Here is a 20208-nt window from a genome sequence, read left to right as displayed (position 1 = left end):
AACAACAACAAAAAAAAGGGGAGAGAGTTAAGGAAAATACATATAATAAATAACAACTAACATAATCATAACATATTATATATATTATATTATATATAGAGATACAGTATTCATACAAGGAACAGGTCCGAATGAAACATATATATATAAAAAAAAAGGAAAAAAAATATATAATATATATATATTAACTATTTTTGTATGTGTGTATAGAACTGATGGCGAATTCATCAACCATTCTCTGAACGACGGATGGAAGAACATGTAGATGTTGTCCAGACGTTTCACGAGGAATCCAGAGAGCATTTTGAATCTCTGCAGAAAATCCTTCCATGCATGTTCGTTTACAAAAATCTGACAGACATCGAAAGAATTTTTTTTTTTAGTCCAAGGAATAGCAATCCGTACCGTAGAACTGTAAAGCACCTGTACGCCACTCACGAAACCAAATACTTTTGCTATCCACCTGTAAACAAATGACATTTATAACTATGCATATAACTTTCACCTAATGTTTAACAATATATACATACACGCATGTTGTAAAGTAGGCGATATCTATTGATAATCTAAGTGACTCGTAAAATAAGTCGTCATATTTACCATTGCACGCACATATATATATATATATATATATATATATATATATATTCAAAGACAAGCTATAATTGTAATAAAAAAAAAATAATAATAAAAAAAAACAACACACAAAAAAACATATAAACTTTTTTTTTATATATTAATAATAATAATAAAAGGTTATTCTTATTTCTAATAAACCCGAGAGTAAGAAACGATTTAATAAATTGTTGATAGGAAGATGAACTGCCTAGCCATCGTACTCACCCTCATCAAAATAACACACGGCCTGGTAGGATATGACTGCAATGGCAACCACCTCAATGTTACCACTATCTCTCTAAACTCCATCGGGGACTGCAGCATACAGCCTACATTGACTGAAACCCAAGATATTTATATACAATTACTTCAACTCTCAGAATTTGAATTTACCAACGTAAGGCAATGCAAGGTGCAAATAACTCGAATTGTATATTACTGTGGCATGCACTCTCACACGTCGGCAGTGCATAACGGATTCGCCGAATACCTCCATGAAACAACCGCCCAACAATGCGCAAGGATGCACCAAGACGGCACGTTTTCACTCGGACCACAAAACCTTATAGTTGGCCTAAAGGATAATGCAACAGAAACAAGGTCGCTTGTCCTAGCCGGCAAGCTAACAGACGACGGCAGCTGCCAGGGAACACAGTATGTAGAGCCATACGGGAGCTGGGAAAAGGTCGTCGTACAAGCAACAGTGAGGATAAGTTTAAAATCAGCAGTCGTGCCAGTACGGATCGAGGAGAACAAAATTCTACTGAAATCAGGAACGGTATGTACCTTTAGCGAAGGAAACTGTCTAGACGCTGAAGACGGATACACTTATTGGCAACCACAACCACCCTCACCATGCAAATTTGATCAGTACGATGTGCTATATGAAGGAATTGCTACAAAGATCCAAGAAATAAAAACCAACAGAGAATCAGCACAACCAGTTTACGCACTAACAACGCAGGAAGTAACATTTGCACTGACTAAAACCGGAGAACAGCCACTGTGTGGATATACCCTACTATCCACCGAACATCCCAAATTGTTCCTGTTAGAAACAACAAGAGGAAATACGTTCATCTCCAAAAGAAAGACAGCAGTCGAAAACTTGGACATATTCGCATACGTCAACTCAAAATTCATTTACGTAGAGAAACATATTAAACGACAAATGACAACATTGTACCATGATATATTGACACAAAGATGTACCACGCAGAAGAAACTAATAGAGAATGCTTTAAGCTTAGCAATCTTACTGCCCGATGAATTTGCATATACCATAACCAAAACCCCAGGACACATGGCCCTGATCGCAGGAGAAGCAGTCCACATAGTCAAATGCATTCCGGTACAAGTAAAGGTACGACATACAACAGAATGTTACTCGGAGCTACCCGTTTGGCAAGGGAATCGCACCGCATTTTTAACGCCAAAAACACACATTCTAACGCAACACGGAAACCACAGAGAATGTAGCGCGGTATTACCTACACTATACAATATCGACGGACTCTGGCACAAATTCGTACCAAAACCCATGGAAACAATTGCACCACAGGAACTCCGCCCGGATGTATTATTGTATATATATATGTAATATTGTATATTGTATATGTATTGTATATATATTGTATATATATATTGTATATATATATGTATGTAATATTCAGCACCATCGTCGTTGGCCACGAGCGGAATATACACCCAAAAGGACCTTGATGCACTTCGGGACCACGTCATGTTCCCGGCAGAAAAATCTGCAGTTTTGAACACATTGGCCAGAGGAGCAACAGGAAAAACAATCGTCCCTGGAACAGTAAACATTCTGGGAATGATGGACGAAAACACATTAACGACAATAGCAAAAAATACCATATCAAGCTTATGGATTGGTTTCATGGAATTTGGAACCGTCAGTGCAGCAATATTTGGAATACTTGTAATATTTAAACTAATCAAGACGATAATAGATATAGCCATACATGGATACCAATTACGTGAAACTTACGGATGTGGAATCGCCCTATTAGCAGCAATATGCGGCTCGGTTACCCACCTGCTACTATACCTCAAAAGAAAACGAAATATCGATGATCAAACAGCACAACCTCAAGGGATATCGATAACACCGGTAGTCACTCAACTACCAACGACATCTACGTCCGCCTTGAGCGAACTCAGAGATACCATCAGTCAAATTTCCTTTGGAAATTTGAACTCCAAGGGCGGGGATGTCACGTCCCGCGCTCCGCACGCGCCGTAACGAGAACAAGAAAACTATCCCATGCAAAACGCGCGAATAAAGATTTGAATGCACAAACGAACACACGGCGCTACGAAACTAAAGGAAGGATTAACAAGGCGAGGGCAACTAATAAATCCGATCAGTATAAAAAAAATAATAAATGAAACCAGCTAACGGATTGAACGAGTTACGAACCAAACAAATAAACCGGGAAATAAGAATAACTACAAAAGGGGAAATAATTGAAACACCAGATATACATGTATATATAAATATATTTTAATCAATCAACTTGGAGAGTTACATATAAATATAAACATATATGCTAGACATGTAATGAACTAGTAAATACTAGAGTTAATGCTTATAATACTATGCAACAAATACAATATTATCGATTTGTTACGACCGTTCGCGGAGAGACGCGGTCGCGAGGAAAACGCGTCAGCGAGAGGCGTAAATTCTCGCTACGATTCGGTGAATCGACGCCGCGAAGTAGTCGTTCCCCTGTTTCGATTAAGATAACAGAGGTGGTTAAATGAATATGACACAGTAGTAAGTTATATTTCACCGTTTATTCCAACAACTTATAACGAAGACAGTTACGCTGATGCGTATGTACGAGATGAGCGAGTGACTGATCTGCGGGTGTGTATACCCGGTGGAAGGATGTTGACCGTTCGAAGGATGTAAAATCAGTACTGTACTGGGAGACGATGATGTGTCGGAGGAAAGCTAAGGATGGGTGTGTCTAGCGCACGGGACCATCGGATTTGTTTGTGCCGATGTTATTTAGGAGAGTGAGGGAATAGGCTTCGTTTCTAGTTGGTTAAACGAAGGGTCTTAACCGCCCTCGAGAGAAAGTGGTTAGTGGGAGGACAGTTGCAGCGTACGTGCGAAAAACCAACTTTCCTTAGTTAAGCCGTGGTAGACAATAGTCTTTGGAAATTCTTCCGAACCAGATGTTTGTTTTGTTTGAAGGACCTTTCCTAGGAAATCTATGAGATTTATGGAAGGTCCTTGAAACTATGGAGGATACGCTGCGAGTATCCGAAGACATCTGGTTGCCACATTGCCCGCGGTGTGTGGCCTCGGCTAGGTAGAGTGTTACGCGACGTAACACAATTTATGAAGTATAAGTATATACGAAGTTAAGACTTAATAATCAAACGAATACATAAAACATACAATATTGTATTATTAAAGAAATAAAAGTTACATTGTCAGAAACATATATATATGTCGGAGAGAACATTAGAATTAGGGTTAGGGGCGTGAAACGAATCTTCGTTTGGGTTACACGTTGTCGTTGTGCAATAGAGAAGACATTGACTAGTGCAAATACAATTATTATAGAGCCGGACAAGTAACCGTGGTAGTTAGGCACTCGAGAAACTAATGACAATGATCCTAGGTTCAATAACGAATCCGCGGTCGACGGGATGATAGATGAACGTACTCACAAAATCTAAGTCGGATGCGTGATATTCACTGGTCGTAAAGGGTTACTCCTTTCATCAGTGAGATCGCGAACGAGAATGCCTTTCCCGTCCCGATGATGCCACAGAGGAAAACTATAATGGGGTGTGTCTAAGGATACGAGATCATCGGATTCGTCGAGAAAAGCCTTCGTTCAGAAAGTAAGGGAAATTGACGTTGCTGCTAATTGGTCAATCTCCATATCGGTGGTTAGAAAAATATGCTAGCCGCCCTCGAGGGAAAGTTGCTAGTGGGAGACCGCGCTCGTTGAAAATATGTCTCCCCTATCTTCCCGTAGTTGGGACAAAGACTGTTTGTCTGTTTGAAGGACTTTAGTTAACTAAACCTTAAGATTTATAACGGGCCCTCGAGCTAGCCGAACATGTACTGCGGAGACGCATCGACATCTGGCAATCATCTTACTCGAAGAATAGGGTCTGCGTGTGGCGAGCCACGGGACAGAAACCGTTGGAATGTTTACTGTCGCGTGTCGCCACGAATATTTCCTTTAAGGAGAGCTATAGAATTACTCCATACCTTTGCTAGGCAAATCCCGCGACCGCGGCTACGTTCGGCGACTGACTGTCGCCTCGAGCCCAAGCTCATTATCACAACTCTCGAACAATTACAATCGGATTGAATAACTACAATTGTTCAATTACAGACTCCGGTGTTCTTTCATCTCCGACATATATGTGTGCGCATTCTATTAAACAGATACATACTTGAAACTAGCCTACATTCCGGTAAAGAATTATAAAATAAGAACTACATTACGAAACATGCATGTCTGTATATATACATGTCGGAGATGAAAGGAAAGCCGAAGCCTTTCCTTGGAAATTTTGGGAACATCCTCTAGTACCTTAGCCTAGATTTTATTATAGTTGTAATTGCTTAAGATTTGTAATAAGCGAGATTGGGTTCGAGGTGACAATCGGTCGCTGAACGTAGCCACGGTCACGGGATGGATGTTTTATCTAACGGAGGTCTGGAGTGGTTGTATGTGTTTTCCGAGAAATGTGGTTGTGGCGGCATGCGGCCTCGAGAGCGGGCCTAGCCACGTGTGATGTTGCCTCGGCAATGGGACATACATTGTATTAGTAATCAAAACTCCAGGCAGAAACTGCCTAGCAACGGCGTTTGGAACCTTCTCGATGCTTCCAAACGGGTATAGAAAACAAAATGCAATCGTACAGGGAGAAAAATCTCCACGAGGCTGGCATTCTTGCGATTGCCTTGGAGAGTGATACATCGAGCATTTTCGACGATCGCATTTGCGTCTAAGTTAGTTTCGCTTAGTAAGGAGTTATCCCGGTGACCGTGGATTCGTTTGAACTCAAACATTGCTAATAGTATTATTTAATTTAATTATTCGTAGATCGTATTATTCATTAGGCTTAGTGTTTGTTAGACTTATTACTAGTTGTACCTATTATTTGTTAAGCTTAGTGATAGACCTGTATATACGTGTAAATAAAATCTCGGCTTTGTGAAACGATGGCTAGTCCACATGAAGAGTCGTCGCGCGCCCAAAATTCGAATCGTGATCCGACATATATATATATATATATATATATATATATATATATATATATATATATATACATATACGTAACAATCTAAATAATTCAACATTCAAATAAAATCCGTGCAACGAGCACAAATATTTACCTTACCCAGCTTTAATCCTCTCCCGTGCCAGTATCCCTGCACATAGCAGGTTAGCCGAAAACGTGGAATTTATTTATCAGTAGCCTGAATATTAGTTAACGCTACCCACGAGCAATTAATTCATTAATAAACCATCTAAAGAAATTTCTCTAATCGAAATAGTCCTTAGACTATTTCTGGTGGCAGCAGCTACCGTGTAAATCGAAAGTTTCGATAAAAAAGAATTTTTTAAACTTTAGAAATAGAACTTAACCGGAAATCTTAAATCAATATCTTAAATACAAACATATTATTTAAATTTTCCCTTCCTATTAAATTCAAATTAAATCAAATCAAATTTAATTAAATCACCATAAACAAAACAAAAAAAAAATTGTGCAAATTCAGCGGTTTAGAATCGATTCAAAACAAAGAAGAACGTAACAATAAGAATAGGTAACGATGCCGTTTGGATTGAAAAATGCACCAGCCGTTTTCCAGAGAGCCATTTTCAAAGCCTTAGGCGACCTCGCTTATTCGTATGTCGTTGTTTATTTGGACGACGTTCTAATAATTGCCGACTCGATAGACCAAGCTCTAGAAAGGTTGCACGTTGTACTAAACACCCTCGTAAACGCCGGATTTTCTTTTAATTTCGCTAAATGTTCCTTTCTGAAGACGTCGGTACTTTATTTGGGATATGTAATTCGTAACGGAGAAGTTCGTCCAAATCCGGGAAAAATACAAGCTTTGAATTCTTTACCTGCACCGTCGACCGTCACACAGCTTAGGCAGTTCATAGGTTTGGCCTCTTACTTCCGAAAATTTATTCCTAAATTTTCACAAGTAATGAAACCCTTGTATGCACTCACTTCTAGTAGCAAACACATAACTTGGACGGATAGGCACGAAAAGATAAGACAAAAGGTGATTTTCGTCCTGACCGACGCGCCGGTGTTAATGATATTCGATCCCAATCTTTGGGATCGACAAAGTATTAACTCGTCTCCCCGTGAGTTCTCTAATACTACCCAGTTTTGCAATTGCAAAAATACATAACAGATATGCAAGTAGTCTAGAATATATATTATTATAATATAATACATAACAGTCATAAATTAGTAAGTAAATTTTCATACCCAGGAGACCCCTAATGAAAAACAAACGAATATTATATGATAATTTGAGTGATGAAAGCAGGAAATGTGATGGAGGCATCACAGGTTCATTTGAAATTAGTATTGGGTTGCTCGGAAAATTCGTTCCGATTTACATTTCGATTCGATATATATTTGTCGAATTATATAAATGTCATTTCGTTCCACAACCTTCCTTCACCTTTCACGCAACTTAAATATTCCATCCGTCCAGAACTTCTAGGATTACCGGCGAAAAACTTTTCAATATGAAATAAAAAAAGTAATGGCTCTCTTGATGAAGATTGTGACAATTCTCATAATAGTTATTTGGAGGGAAGCAAACGTAAAAGTAAATCTTCCAAGAAATGCTTCGGTACTAAATGCATTTTGTTTAATATTTGACGATAATCACTCTTCCTTTAGCAAAAACAATGCCCCAACATCAACAAATATTAAAGAAGACTTTGTCAAACAACGAACCAACAAAATTGAAGCGACTACACCAAATCGAAATCAAAGCGAGCAGCTCCAGGACAAAGTTCGCTGAACTCACGCATACACCAATAACGCACAACAGGGGAAATTCCCTTTCTCCCAGAAGCATGGTGACGAAGATGTGCCTCCAAAACTTCTCCGGGAATTTCATTAGCAAAACGGACTTTTACACAACGATCGGTATCAACGACTTCAACCAGAGGGGGTTCCCACTCCAATCCGACGGTCTCTGCATCGAAGAAACTCTCATCGACAGTAACAAGATTGTCAAAACCCTTTAACTTTACGACAGACGCCTCAGGTTATGCAATAAGCGGTGTAAATAGGATAATCAAGAAGACGAAACTTCAGCAGAAGATAAGCAGCACCCGCGTTTCCTCAGGTAAAAGGGAATATGAGAAATTAAGACACAGCGTAAACAAGACAACCAAAAAAACGAAACCTCAGCTTAAGCTAGCAATTACGATATTCACACTTTGTCACAAGTTAGTTACCATTTGGTCAATTGAAGCGTTTACACCTCCACTCTGTCAGTCTGTCTCAATTGAAATCTATAAGTGTTAACTACAGTTTGTCTTAATCGGAATCAAGTTAGTAGAAATTTATAAGTATTAACAAGAGCTACCATCTTTCGATAGAAGTGTTTACACCGTCACTCTGCCAGTTATCTCTCGAATAATTGCTTCAAACGAAATTTATAAGTGTTAACTACGAAGGTTGCCCAAGCGAAATAAGTGCCAAAGTTCGATTAACCGCCGAATTGTATAATAGAACACGATTGACTCCGCATACATTTAAGGTGAGAATTTTGAAGTTTGTATATTCTCTTCTCTGATAACTTCGCAGTTGTACGATATTTGAAATCGGAATAAAAGTATCCGTTGGCAGTTACAATCAACGAACAAGAATATCAAGCACACGATTAACGCGGATTTTGCCCAAGACATTTTGGACTCACAACGACCGTTCTCTGCATTAACTAGTGATCTGACGCAGCCGAAACGTTGTGCTAATTACGGTGTTTTCAATCATAGAAAACACCTATGGTCTCCGTGTTTCTCTTCCCATTATTAGCACATATTGGGCGAGAGGGACGAAGATCTGCTTCGCGCGGCCTCCTCGGGGGCGATGGCCTCCCCTAGCGACAAATTAATCGGTTAGGGAAATTTGCATTGTTGGCTCGATCAAGAGGATCGGAGTGCAAGGAGTGCACTGTTAGTAATTCATGAGAGACCCCGGGAACACTTCTGTCAAACGTCAGGATGACCACCGTGGAGTTTTAGTCGGTAAGAGACCGACGCTGCTCTGCTGCTGCCGCAGAGGTGGAGTGCCCACGAGTATTTCTCCACGTACAAAAAAAAAAAAAAAAAAAAAAAAAAAAAGAAAACAAGCGGAGTGCACTGAGTGCGTCGTCGTCCCACGACATCCCGATATAAAAATCATGCCGAATTCTCCAGAATGTGTTTTAGGCAGTGCAAATTTATTCATTGGAAATGACTCTTTTAATGAGTATCTGGTGAGAGAACCGAATAGGTATCATTATTAAGTTATAGATAAATCGAAAATTACATCACAAACAAAGAAATGAACAGAAATAAGGAAATTTTTAGGCCTAGCAGTTCTAACGAGACAAGTAAAAATGAATGCTCTCTACGACTATTGGTCAACTGATCCATGTATGGAAACTCCATTCTTCTCGCAAGTAATAAGCAGAAACAGATTTTTACAAATAACGCAGAGTTGGAATTTTTGCAACAATTCGACGACGAAATGTCATCGTGTTCTTCCTCTTCGACCGTTGTGAACGCGCTCGGCAAGCGATCATACCGGAAGATTACTGGGTCAAGGTTGGCCTCATGGAGGGCGAAAGCGTCCAGCGCTGAACTCCAACGGCGCACGTGGTCACTGTCACGACCGGCATACTTCAAATCCGACGGACTGACGATAGAGATAAAGATGTGGCGGCACTCGGCGACAATGTATATCGCTGAAGTGCCTAATGAACCATCAACATCCCAACGATCCTTCCACCGAAGGTTCTAGAAGAAAGAGCACGTGGCAACGATCGCGGACGCCTAACAAATGCATGGACGGTGAGGATGTTGAGGGATGACAAAAGAAAGTAATCGGATCCGATCGAAAGTAAAATCATAAGAGTCAGTCTTAGACAGTCACGCCTAGAGTTCGGAAGTAGATTGTAAAGTGTATTGATGTTAGAAAAAAAAAATAAAGTTTTCTTTTTTTATTTTTCACCTCAAATTCCTTTTTTATTTTGTTATTTTACGTGACATCACCACCACCTCCGCCGTCGCCTCAACAATGGCCGATCTCTGCCGTCTCTGCATCCGCGACGGTGCCGTTGGCGACGACGACGCGCGGAAAGAGGATATAAAGATGGAATCGGATGAAAGAGAAGGGACCGAGAAGGACAGCTAACCGATTCACGGACATGAACACGCGGGCAGCGCATATCTGCGGAGGAGGGTGCGCTTTCTGGAGAGTGAGGTCAGTCGTCTCCAGAAGACGGTGGAACGGCTGACCAAGGAATGTGTACTAAGAGGGCAGTAACAGAAGGAAGTGTAGCGACACTCGACAGCAAACTTTCCAACGGTTTCTGTCCCGTGGCTCGTTACACAAAGACCCTATACAAGACAAGATGATTGCCAGATGCCGATACATTCTTACAGAATATTTTCAGTTAACCTAAGGGCCCGCTACAAATCTTAGGATTTTGTTAATTAAGGTCCTTCAAACGGACAAACAGTCTTTATCCCAATAGTCCCTAAATCTACCACCTACTACGGGAAGATACGGGAAATCTGCTTTTCTCACGTACGACGCTTCCTACTAGCATCTTTCTCTCAAGGATGGTTAGTATCCTTTTCCAACCACCAACTCAAAATTTAGCCAATTAACAACGACGTCCACTTCCCTCACTTTCCGAACCAACGCTTTCCTAAACGAATCCGATGATCTCGTATCCTTAGACACGCCCCATCATAGTTTTTCCTATCCAGCATCATCGTGACGGAAAGTCAGTCGCGAGACGCCTGTCCGAATTGATAGTTGATAGTTGGCAGCAATCACTGATACGAGTTGCTCGACATCTCAGGCAATTATCGTCCGAACTCGTAGCGCATATCGAATCGTATCTACCCGAATCTACCCGAGTTCGAACTTGTAATCGCGAACCGCGAACCGCGAACCGAAATTAATAACCGCGAGTTTTACGTCAAGTATACTCACCGAATATATTTTGTTAATAAATATTTATTGTTAAACATATTCGAGTGTTCCTTCAATACCTATCACGCCCATCACCTCAGAAGTAACGACGGTGAAGGGCAAGCGGTGGGGATCACCACTACGAGGGGACGAAAGGAGATGCTCCCGGGACCCCAACGGGAATGATTATGGGCCATAGAATAAGAATACATATAAAAAATTTCCTGCAAAAAGTGATAATTTCGTGGATAGAAGATTGTGGATCAAAGGAAAACGACGAAGAAATATCTAGTACAGCAAACACTTATGAGCTGACAAGCAGATCATCCAGACTAGATCACCCACAAAGACTATCAAATTTCGGAAAACATAAACTTATAAACATAGTGTCTAGTCGTCGGAGTAAAAAAGCCCCAAAACCCCAATGTAGAATTTGCACAATTAAAAAAGAAAAGAAGTAGAATATGTTTTGTCTGTAAATTTTGCAATGTTCCATTACACAGAAGCGATTGTTTTGGACGATATCACACTTTTAAAAAAATATTAAATTATTATTTGCTTGAAGAAAATCATTGTATGGATTATGGAATATTATATAAATATTAATCTAAAAACGATTCTAATAGATCAAATAAATATCAATATAAATATTATAAGTAATTTCGCCAAATTTGAGTTAACATTTCTATAGGTATGAGAAAAAGCGCGTATATTCCCGCGCGATATCCTAGAGTCTAAACAGAGCTAGAGTTTAAACTGGCTTCAACGATGTATCTGCGACCGAGTGAGAGGTAGACAGTACATAGGATTTTCAACCGCTACTGGTCGGTAAAATGATACGATAGTACACAACAAGTGTATAAGGTGAAACCGTGAATGTGCGTAATGCGTGCGTGCGTGCGTACGTGGATAACGATAAGGCGAAGCGAATAATATGCATAGTGAATCTTTTCTGTCTTTTGTGAAGAAAGGTTTTATTTTTCATTCTTTTGGCCTCTTCCCTCTCGTTTCTTTTTCCTTTTCTTCTCTCCAGGGTCACATGAAGCGCACAAATGTCCAAATCCTTCCACGGTTCTTTCTTGGTTCGCTATATTTTGCGAATGAAATTGTACTTCAAATCCACTATATCCAAACGTCTTCCCCTATCCTTTCCTATTTCTCTACCTATATGTCGGAGATGAAAGGAAAGCCGAAGCCTTTCCTTGGAAATTTTCGGAACATCCTCTAGTACTTTAGCCTAGATTTTATTATAGCTGTAATTGTTTAAAATTAGTGATAGCGAGATTGGCTTCGAAGTGACAATTGGTCGCCGAACGTAGCCACGGTCACGAGATAAACGTTTTGCCTAACGGAGGTCTGACGAGTGGTTGTATGGGTTTTCCGAGAAGTGTGATTGTGGCGGCATGCGGCCTCGAGAGCGGGCCTAGCCACGTGTGAGGTTACCTCGGAGGTGCCGATACAATGGGACATACATTGTATCAATAACCAAACTCCAAGCAGAAACTGCCTAGCAACGGCGTTCGGAACTTTCTCGATGCTTCTAACGAGTGCGTATCAAATTTCAGACGAGGCCGGCATTCGTGCGATTGCCTTGGAGAGTGACACCTCGAGCATTTTCGTCAATCGTATTTTGCGCCTAAGATTATTTTTACGCTTAGTAAAGAGTTATCTCGTTGGCTGTGGATTCGTTTGAACCCAACAAACACATTGTTAATAGTGTACATTAAATTCATTATTCGTAAATCATATTATTCATTAATCTTACTATTCGTTAAGCTTATTATTCATTAGACTTATTATCTGTTAAACTTAATTATTCGTATAATTTATTATTTATTAACTTCATTGTTCATCAAATTTATTATTCATTAGACTTAATTATTTGTTAAGCTTTGTGATAGTCTTGTATATACGCGTACATATAATCTCGGCTTTGTGAAACGATGGCTAGTCCACGCGAAGAGTTGTCACGCGCCCAAAATTCCGATTTTAACCCGACATATATTTTAAATAACCCAGAGCGGTCGGAGCCTATATCGTATCGATAAAGTTTGGACCCACGTAAAAATAAGTATAAAGCTCAGGAGTTTTGTCGTTTGGGTATTCAATTGTGTGTTCACTATCGTTACTACTCGCACTCCGCACTCGTAGTACAGATCGACAAATTTTTACAATTTGTTAATTTATCAACCACGGTTGATCATTTTACAATCCACAGGAAAATGATAACATGCTCGATATTCTAGCTCGTGTTTGAAGATACATAAAAAATATATATTTATACACTTCCTATACTACATATCTCATTGAGCATGTGAAAACTCGCTAGTAGAACGCTAGTAGTAGGTTATGAAAATACATCTAATTCATAAATATATTGTGAAAATTATGTAAAGAAATATAAATAGAAGATAAATTTGAGATAACAAAATGATAGCACGCGTCATACAAAATATATGTCGGGTTTACATTAGAATTAGGGTTAGGGGCGTGAAACGAATCTTCGTTTGGGTTACACGTTGTCGTTATGCAATGGAGAAGACATTGACTAGTGCAAATACGATTATTATAGAACCGGACAAGTAACCGCGGTAATTAGGTGCTCGAGAAACTAATGACAATGATCCTAGGTTCAATAACGAATCCGCGGTCGACGGGATGATAGATGAACGTACTCACAAAATCTAAGTCGGACGCGTAATATTCACTGGTCGTAAAGAGTTACTCCTTTCATCAATGAGATCGCGAGAAAGAATGTCTTTCCCGTCCCGATCATGCCACAGAGGAAAACTATAATGGGGTGTGTCTAAGGACACGAGATCATCGGAATCGTCGAGAAAAGCCTTCGTTCAGAAAGTAAGGGAAATTGGCGTTGCTGCTAATTGATCAATCTCCATATCGGTGGTTAGAAAAAGATGCTAGCCGCCCTCGAGGGAAAGTTGCTAGTGGGAGACGCCGCTCGTTGAAAAATATGTCTCCCCTATCTTCCCGTAGTTGGGACAAAGACTGTTTGTCTGTTTGAAGGACTTTAGTTAACTAAACCTTAAGATTTATAACGGGCCCTCGAGCTAGCCGAACATGTACTGCGGAGACGCATCGACATCTGGCAATCATCTTACTCGAAGAATAGGGTCTGCGTGTGGCGAGCTACGGGACAGAGACCGTTGGAATGTTTACTGTCGCGTGTCGCCAGGAATATTTCTTTTAAGGAGAGCTATAGAATTACTCCATACCTTTGTTAGACAAAGCGTTCATCCCGTGACCGCGGCTACGTTCGGCGACTGGCTGTCGCCTCGAGCCCAAGTTCATTATCACAACTCTCGAACAATTACAATCGGATTGAATAACTACAATTGTTTAATTACAGCTATAGTAGACTCTAGGTTACAATATTGCGGGATTATCAAAAATTCCAAAGGCTCCGGTGTTCTTTCATCTCCGACATATATAATTCGTGACATCCTTGTAAAATCTAGACATGATTCTTTTGTTAGTTTTTCGTAATTGTATCACAATTTTAAGATTAATTAAACGAATATTTATTAATGATTTTAACACCGAAAATAACGATTATTATACTGCGAATTTTTATATGAATACAGTATGTTAGAATATGTGAAATATAAGGTCCGGCCAAATAACATCAACAAACGAAAAACAGTTTTGTACGAAGAAAAACAAGAAGGACATAAAGAATAATACACTTTGTTTTCGAGAAAATTGATCTTGGAAATCTGTTTGAAACATGTAAATTTGGTTAGTCTCCGACTAAGTAGACGGAAGTTATTCTACCTGCAAAAATAAGAGAAAAATGTGGAATAAAATCTTTCCGTATGAAGCTTCATTTTCAAGAAAATCGAATTTCTTCGTGCTCGGTTGATAACACTGTTCGACACATATTTAATTTTGCAACCTTCAATAGGCGATTCTTGTAGACTTTTGCGAGCTACACTCGAATTTGCAAACCGTTTTTTCCTATAACTCACAATTTTTGAAAAAGTCAATTTTGAAGAAAATCGGAAATTTTCAACTTTGGAAATATTTTATCTCCTTATAGTAGCAGCTATTGAGTTACGGCTGAGACAAAAAAATTCTGTGGACTCTCCCGAATAAAATGATATGTATTGTTATTGCACTATGAACATTTAAACATGTTTAAATAATTATTAGAGCGAAAAAGCATCTCAGACGCAACATTTGTTCTTACATTTCTCAGTTTATTCAAAAAACTAAAGGTCTAGGAGAAAATGTAACTACAATACGCGATACAACAAACACTTCTGCTAAGGCAAGCATCATCTACCGTATTTCATTTGCGATATAGAAGCACAACTCACGATGGCTTGTTCGCCATTCGGTAGAACGGAACCGCTAAACGCACATAGTTCTACTTTCATCGAAAATATTAACATTATCAAGATTTTTAGATTTCTTATATCGCTACTTGGTATTGATGGTGGCACAACTAAAAAGAATTTCGAATTTGCTTTTATTGAATAGCAAATCTACATTATGCTTTTCTTTCTATCATATAAAACGGTAAATTTAAAATTCCGTCAGTTTTGCGCTACAGGACAAAATTATTAGGTATCGCCCTGACCTTAGTTTTACGATAATAATTTCATATCTTCAGTTGTTTGCGACACTATAAGTGGAAGGTCATACTGCTTTCGCGAATAATGGTATATCTTGTGTTTAGTCAGTCTGATAATGTTATTGAAATGACTCGTTGAAATTCTCTTCGAAAATTTTAAAAAGCCTCTTCTCTAAAATTTACCTTTTTGCGAATTGCGATATATGTTTCTGCTTCATCGATTGAAAAATATTTACTGAAAAATATTCCGTCAATTTTGGAAGTTTATTTTCAAACTCTTCTTTCTCATTCATTTAAAAATTCCCTTTCTCGAGCTCTGCATTCGAATCTCTCCGACGCTTTGACATTTCACAAATAATAATTTGTGAATCATATACTTGTAAATAATAATTTGTCACGACAGTCGTAGTTTTCTGATAGTTGTGAGATAAGTACCGAGGATCATAATCCTTCTACCAGAAGGTTCATCGTCTTCTCTGCTCCGTGGCTGGTTCTTTCTAGAGCATCGTTAAGCCAGTTTGAGAATTTCTTGTGACATTTGCTCTCGAAAGTACACTGAAATTGTGCATCCATTTGAGAGTTTAAGTTAGAAAAATTTACCAAATGTCCAGCTGAACAAATTCTAAAGTACAAATTGAATATTAAAAAAAAAAAAAAAATTTGAGTGCAGCTTGAAAGCTTGTTATCACACAACACTCTCAGAATCGTCTATTTGAGATTCGCTCGTTCGTTTGTCCGTCTGTTCTACAGTTTGTTTCGAAATACAAGTGAGGTGAGATAACGACTGAACGAAAGGCTTTGTGCTCTTATATTTGCGTACAATTACATACAATTGGGTGTAGAGATAAAATACGGATAATGTTACGCCACGAGGCTTACCACAGGCTGTATTTTCTAACCGTCGCTCGCGGTCCTACAACGTCGCAGACGGATCGTCGCGGCTGCCCGGCAAACAAACATTGTAGTGGCAAGCGCATGGTTCATTAAGCAGGGCGACCTCCAGAAACATCGACTCGTGGCCGTTATTTTACCTCGCGTAAAAGAATGTGGCGTGATCCGAACGTAGTGGGGGTCGCCTTCCAGAAAAAACGAAAATAATCGAAGGGAGTTCAGTTCCTTCTGACGAGTCAAACGTGACACTTCGACAAATCTGACGAGCAAACGAATTTATCTAGAGATATCGCAAAGTCGAGTCAAATTTCTGTAACATCTTCATCATATTATTGTAAAATATATTGTTCTATGTTAACCTGTTAATACAGTGTTACATTCATTAAACCACCTCTGTTATCCTAAACGAAATAGGGGAACGACTATTTCGCGGCGTCGATTAACATCATCGTAGCAAGAATTTACGCCTCTCGCTGACGCGTTCTCCTAGCGGCCGCGTCTCTCCGCGAACGGTCGTAACAGATAAAGTAGGATAAACAGAGATAGTCGCCTCTCACTCTCCACTGGAGTTTAGCATGGAACGCCGTAACAACTGAGAGTCTCCTCTCGAGCTCAAAGGTTAAGGGCACAGAGCTATCGGCGATGTCAATAGTTTTCAATAGAAGACAAGGGAGCTTAGTCAGCGAGTTTAAGCGAACGTCTCTTTTTACCTAGCAGTTAAATAATATTTCAATCTCCCGTAATACCCATTCGCTCTATCACACCTACATATATTATGAATAAAATATAAGAGTTAGGTTCACGTTAGGGCATCGATCCGGTAGCAACTGACGCATATGTCGCTTTATTTTTAATTAAGATGTGACGATATGACTTTATGATTTACAGTTTTGCCCTCCTTTTGAGATAACGGCTACTTTAGAATAAGACTAAACAAAAATACATAGATGTTTCGATGACAAACGATAGCGATATGAGTATTCAGCGCCTTAAAAATTAATTACGGCAGAGAATTTTTTAGATTAGAAACTAAAAGTAGAATATTAAAGTTTGTGTTTGTAAGATCAGAAAAGTATTACATTTTTCTGAATATTTCTTTTCATTATTTTCTATCATTTTTCATTCGTTATTTTGTTTTATATATTAAAATGAATACAATAAATAATACAAACAAACTTCCGAATAAATAAAAATATAAACCTATTTCACTCCACAATTCAAAACTTCTAAAGTGTACTTTATTTTCTACTCTAAAAAGCTTTTCAAGACATTCAGATATTCTTCAGATATTAGTTCCTATCAGTACATACACGTCGCTATTAACAAAATGTTTATGTATTTCCACTACCCTTGTTCTAAAATAGCTATTATTTTGAAAGTTTGTAAAAAAATCTTTTAATCCTTTTAGGAGATGTATGGCTAAACTGAGATCGCAGGTGAAATTAAATTTTCGATGTTCTGTAAACTTTTGCTAGCACTAAAGATAGCAAACAACAATTCATGCCAAATAATTGTGGACTAAATAAATTCAAAATTAATTTCATACACAAGCAAAGCACGCGATTCACTGTTGATTTGAGAATCTTCTGCTCCTTCACTTAATTTTTCTAGTGCACCTTCATTAATCTCTAAAAAGCTGGCATTTTGCCACTGAAATTTTGAATTTGTATACAACTTACATATTGCACAAACTTTGCAAGTTTGTTCCTGAAGTTCGGCCATGGCAAATATCACTCAGGACCAGTTTACTGGATGATTGCACCGAATGAACCATTGGTCTCCAAAACGGTCTGACAATTATTATTACACTAGAAGTAATTTTTAGCATGATAAAGTAATATATATGCTTGTTACATGTTTCTTATTCAGGATAACATCTCAAATTTGATTTATTTCGCTTATTTCCTTTATTCGTAGAAAGTGCTTTGTATAAACAAATATTAATAACACTTATATCCACTAATTTGCAAAAATTCAGAACTGTGATTGATCGATATTCATCTTGCGTGGCATGTGACACAGAAATGTAAACTGTTCGTCTGAATACGCATATAACATACACACACGTTATAAAATATAATGTTTATATCAGTCAGTATCGTTTCATTACCAGTCAACTCACCAAAAATAGAATTTGTTTCTACTTTGTGCACTCTTCTGTTTGGATGATCACTTTCGATGAAACGCGGATGAAAATTTTGATGAATATCTCAAAATGAAAAGGAGTATATTCGGATTATGGATCGCAGTAGTTCTCACGGATGGTTCTCGACCGATCGGACTAGCTCTTTCGCTATTACGGGCGACTATAGTCGCCCTGCGTAAGACATCTCGTATTTTACATACAACGAGTATTGTACAAGCCTTCATTAGCAATAAAATGGTGAGACAAGAGGGCATTGTATATGTTGTCCTCTTTCCGCAATGAAAAATTTGTTGATACGAAACGTCTTTATCGCACGCAAAAAATGATTAAAAAACTGAAGTGTGTTATCAATTATAATCGATTGATGTGGAGCGAATCGCGATACCAGTGCCAGATTTGTGATGTTGTCCTGTGTGTAACACCATGTTTCGAAAAATACCACACGCAATTCCATTATTAAAAGCTATTCGTATCCATACAATTATATTATATTATATTATATTATTATATTCTATAATGTTATTTGTTCTCAAATTGTAATTAAAAGTGAGTATGTTAAGAAGTTATAAATACCCTGTTTTGATGAAAGCTTTTTTCTTCGAAAAACACCGTCAGAGCAGCTTGGTTTGCAGTGAGGCGTAAACGCGGTTGCTGATGTCACGTCGATTCGGGGTAATTTCACGTTCCGCACGTAAGGTGAGAGATTCGCACTTCAATTATGATCGTTATTACAAATTTTATTAGAAACTGACAGAGTAACGATACAGAATGTTTTAACAGAACAGAATAGAATGTCGAGTACTGACTTGGGAGGTATTTTTATATCAAGGGTTTGGTTCCTGTGGAGGGGTTATCGCTGGATGCCGGACACATAGAGATTCCGTTACTGCTTAGTTACTGCTTTGATGGCTAAGGTATGTGAGATATAATTATCCTTTCGCTGCATTCCCACGGTCACCGTGACATTCCCCCCTCCTTAGCTTCGCTTTGCTCCGCTAAAGCGTAAGGCTCTGATGGGGCTTCTAAGTTGAATGATACCCTCATCTTCGTCTTCGGTGATATTTCGGAAGGTGACCGTCCTTGGTACTGTTGATGTTTGATCGATCCTGTTTACACGAGCGGTAGGGCAGAGTATTTTGATACATACATTTTTAGGAAGTGATCGGCGTAGATATTCGAATATTACATTTGTACATTACATATGTCGGGTTTACATTAGAATTAGGGTTAGGGGCGTGAAACGAATCTTCGTTTGGGTTACACGTTGTCGTTATGCAATAGAGAAGACATTGACTAGTGCAAATACGATTATTATAGAACCGGACAAGTAACCGTGGTAGAGTAGGTAATCGAGAAACTAATGACAATGATTCTAGGTTCAATAACGAATCCGCGGTCCACGGGATGATAGATGAACGTACTCACAAAATCTAAGTCGGACGCGTAATATTCACTGGTCGTAAAGGGTTACTCTTTTCATCAATGAGATCGCGAGCGAGAATGCCTTTCCCGTCCCGATCATGCCACAGAGGAAAACTATAATGGGGTGTGTCTAAGGACACGAGATCATCGGATTCGTCGAGAAAAGCCTTCGTTCAGAAAGTAAGGGAAATTGGCGTTGTTGCTAATTGGTCAATCTCCATATCGGTGGTTAGAAAAAGATGCTAGCCGCCCTTGAGGGAAAGTTGCTAGTGGGAGACGCCGCTCGTTGAAAAATAGG

At 38.9% G+C, this 20208-nt stretch overlaps 2 protein-coding genes across 5 annotated transcripts in view; one reads left to right on the top strand and one right to left on the bottom strand.

Annotated features, from left to right (window-relative positions):
- Positions 1–20208, top strand: part of LOC143304175 (uncharacterized) — a 112086-nt gene that overhangs the window by 47321 nt on the left and 44557 nt on the right. The window lies entirely within an intron of this gene.
- Positions 178–19651, bottom strand: LOC143304174 (uncharacterized). 4 transcript variants are annotated; one of them, XM_076626542.1, is made up of 6 exons: positions 19295–19651; positions 19062–19198; positions 18022–18150; positions 14091–14176; positions 844–956; positions 178–463 (listed from the first exon to the last, which is right to left on the bottom strand). In XM_076626542.1, the coding sequence occupies exons 3-6, from the start codon at positions 18114–18116 to the stop codon at positions 380–382; spliced, it is 378 nt and encodes a 125-aa protein (XP_076482657.1). In that variant the 5' UTR covers positions 18117–18150; positions 19062–19198; positions 19295–19651; the 3' UTR covers positions 178–379. The 4 variants fall into 4 exon arrangements, with proteins under 4 accessions (XP_076482657.1, XP_076482655.1, XP_076482656.1 ...); XM_076626540.1 differs by lacking the exon at positions 19295–19651 and having other exon boundaries at positions 19062–19288; XM_076626541.1 differs by lacking the exon at positions 19295–19651 and having other exon boundaries at positions 18022–18132; positions 19062–19288.

This window comes from Bombus vancouverensis, unplaced genomic scaffold, assembly GCF_051014615.1.
Source record: "Bombus vancouverensis nearcticus unplaced genomic scaffold, iyBomVanc1_principal scaffold0025, whole genome shotgun sequence".
NCBI lineage: Eukaryota > Metazoa > Arthropoda > Insecta > Hymenoptera > Apidae > Bombus > Bombus vancouverensis.
The sequence above is the reverse complement of the archived record's forward strand: the minus strand, read 5'-3'. Positions and strand labels throughout refer to the sequence as shown.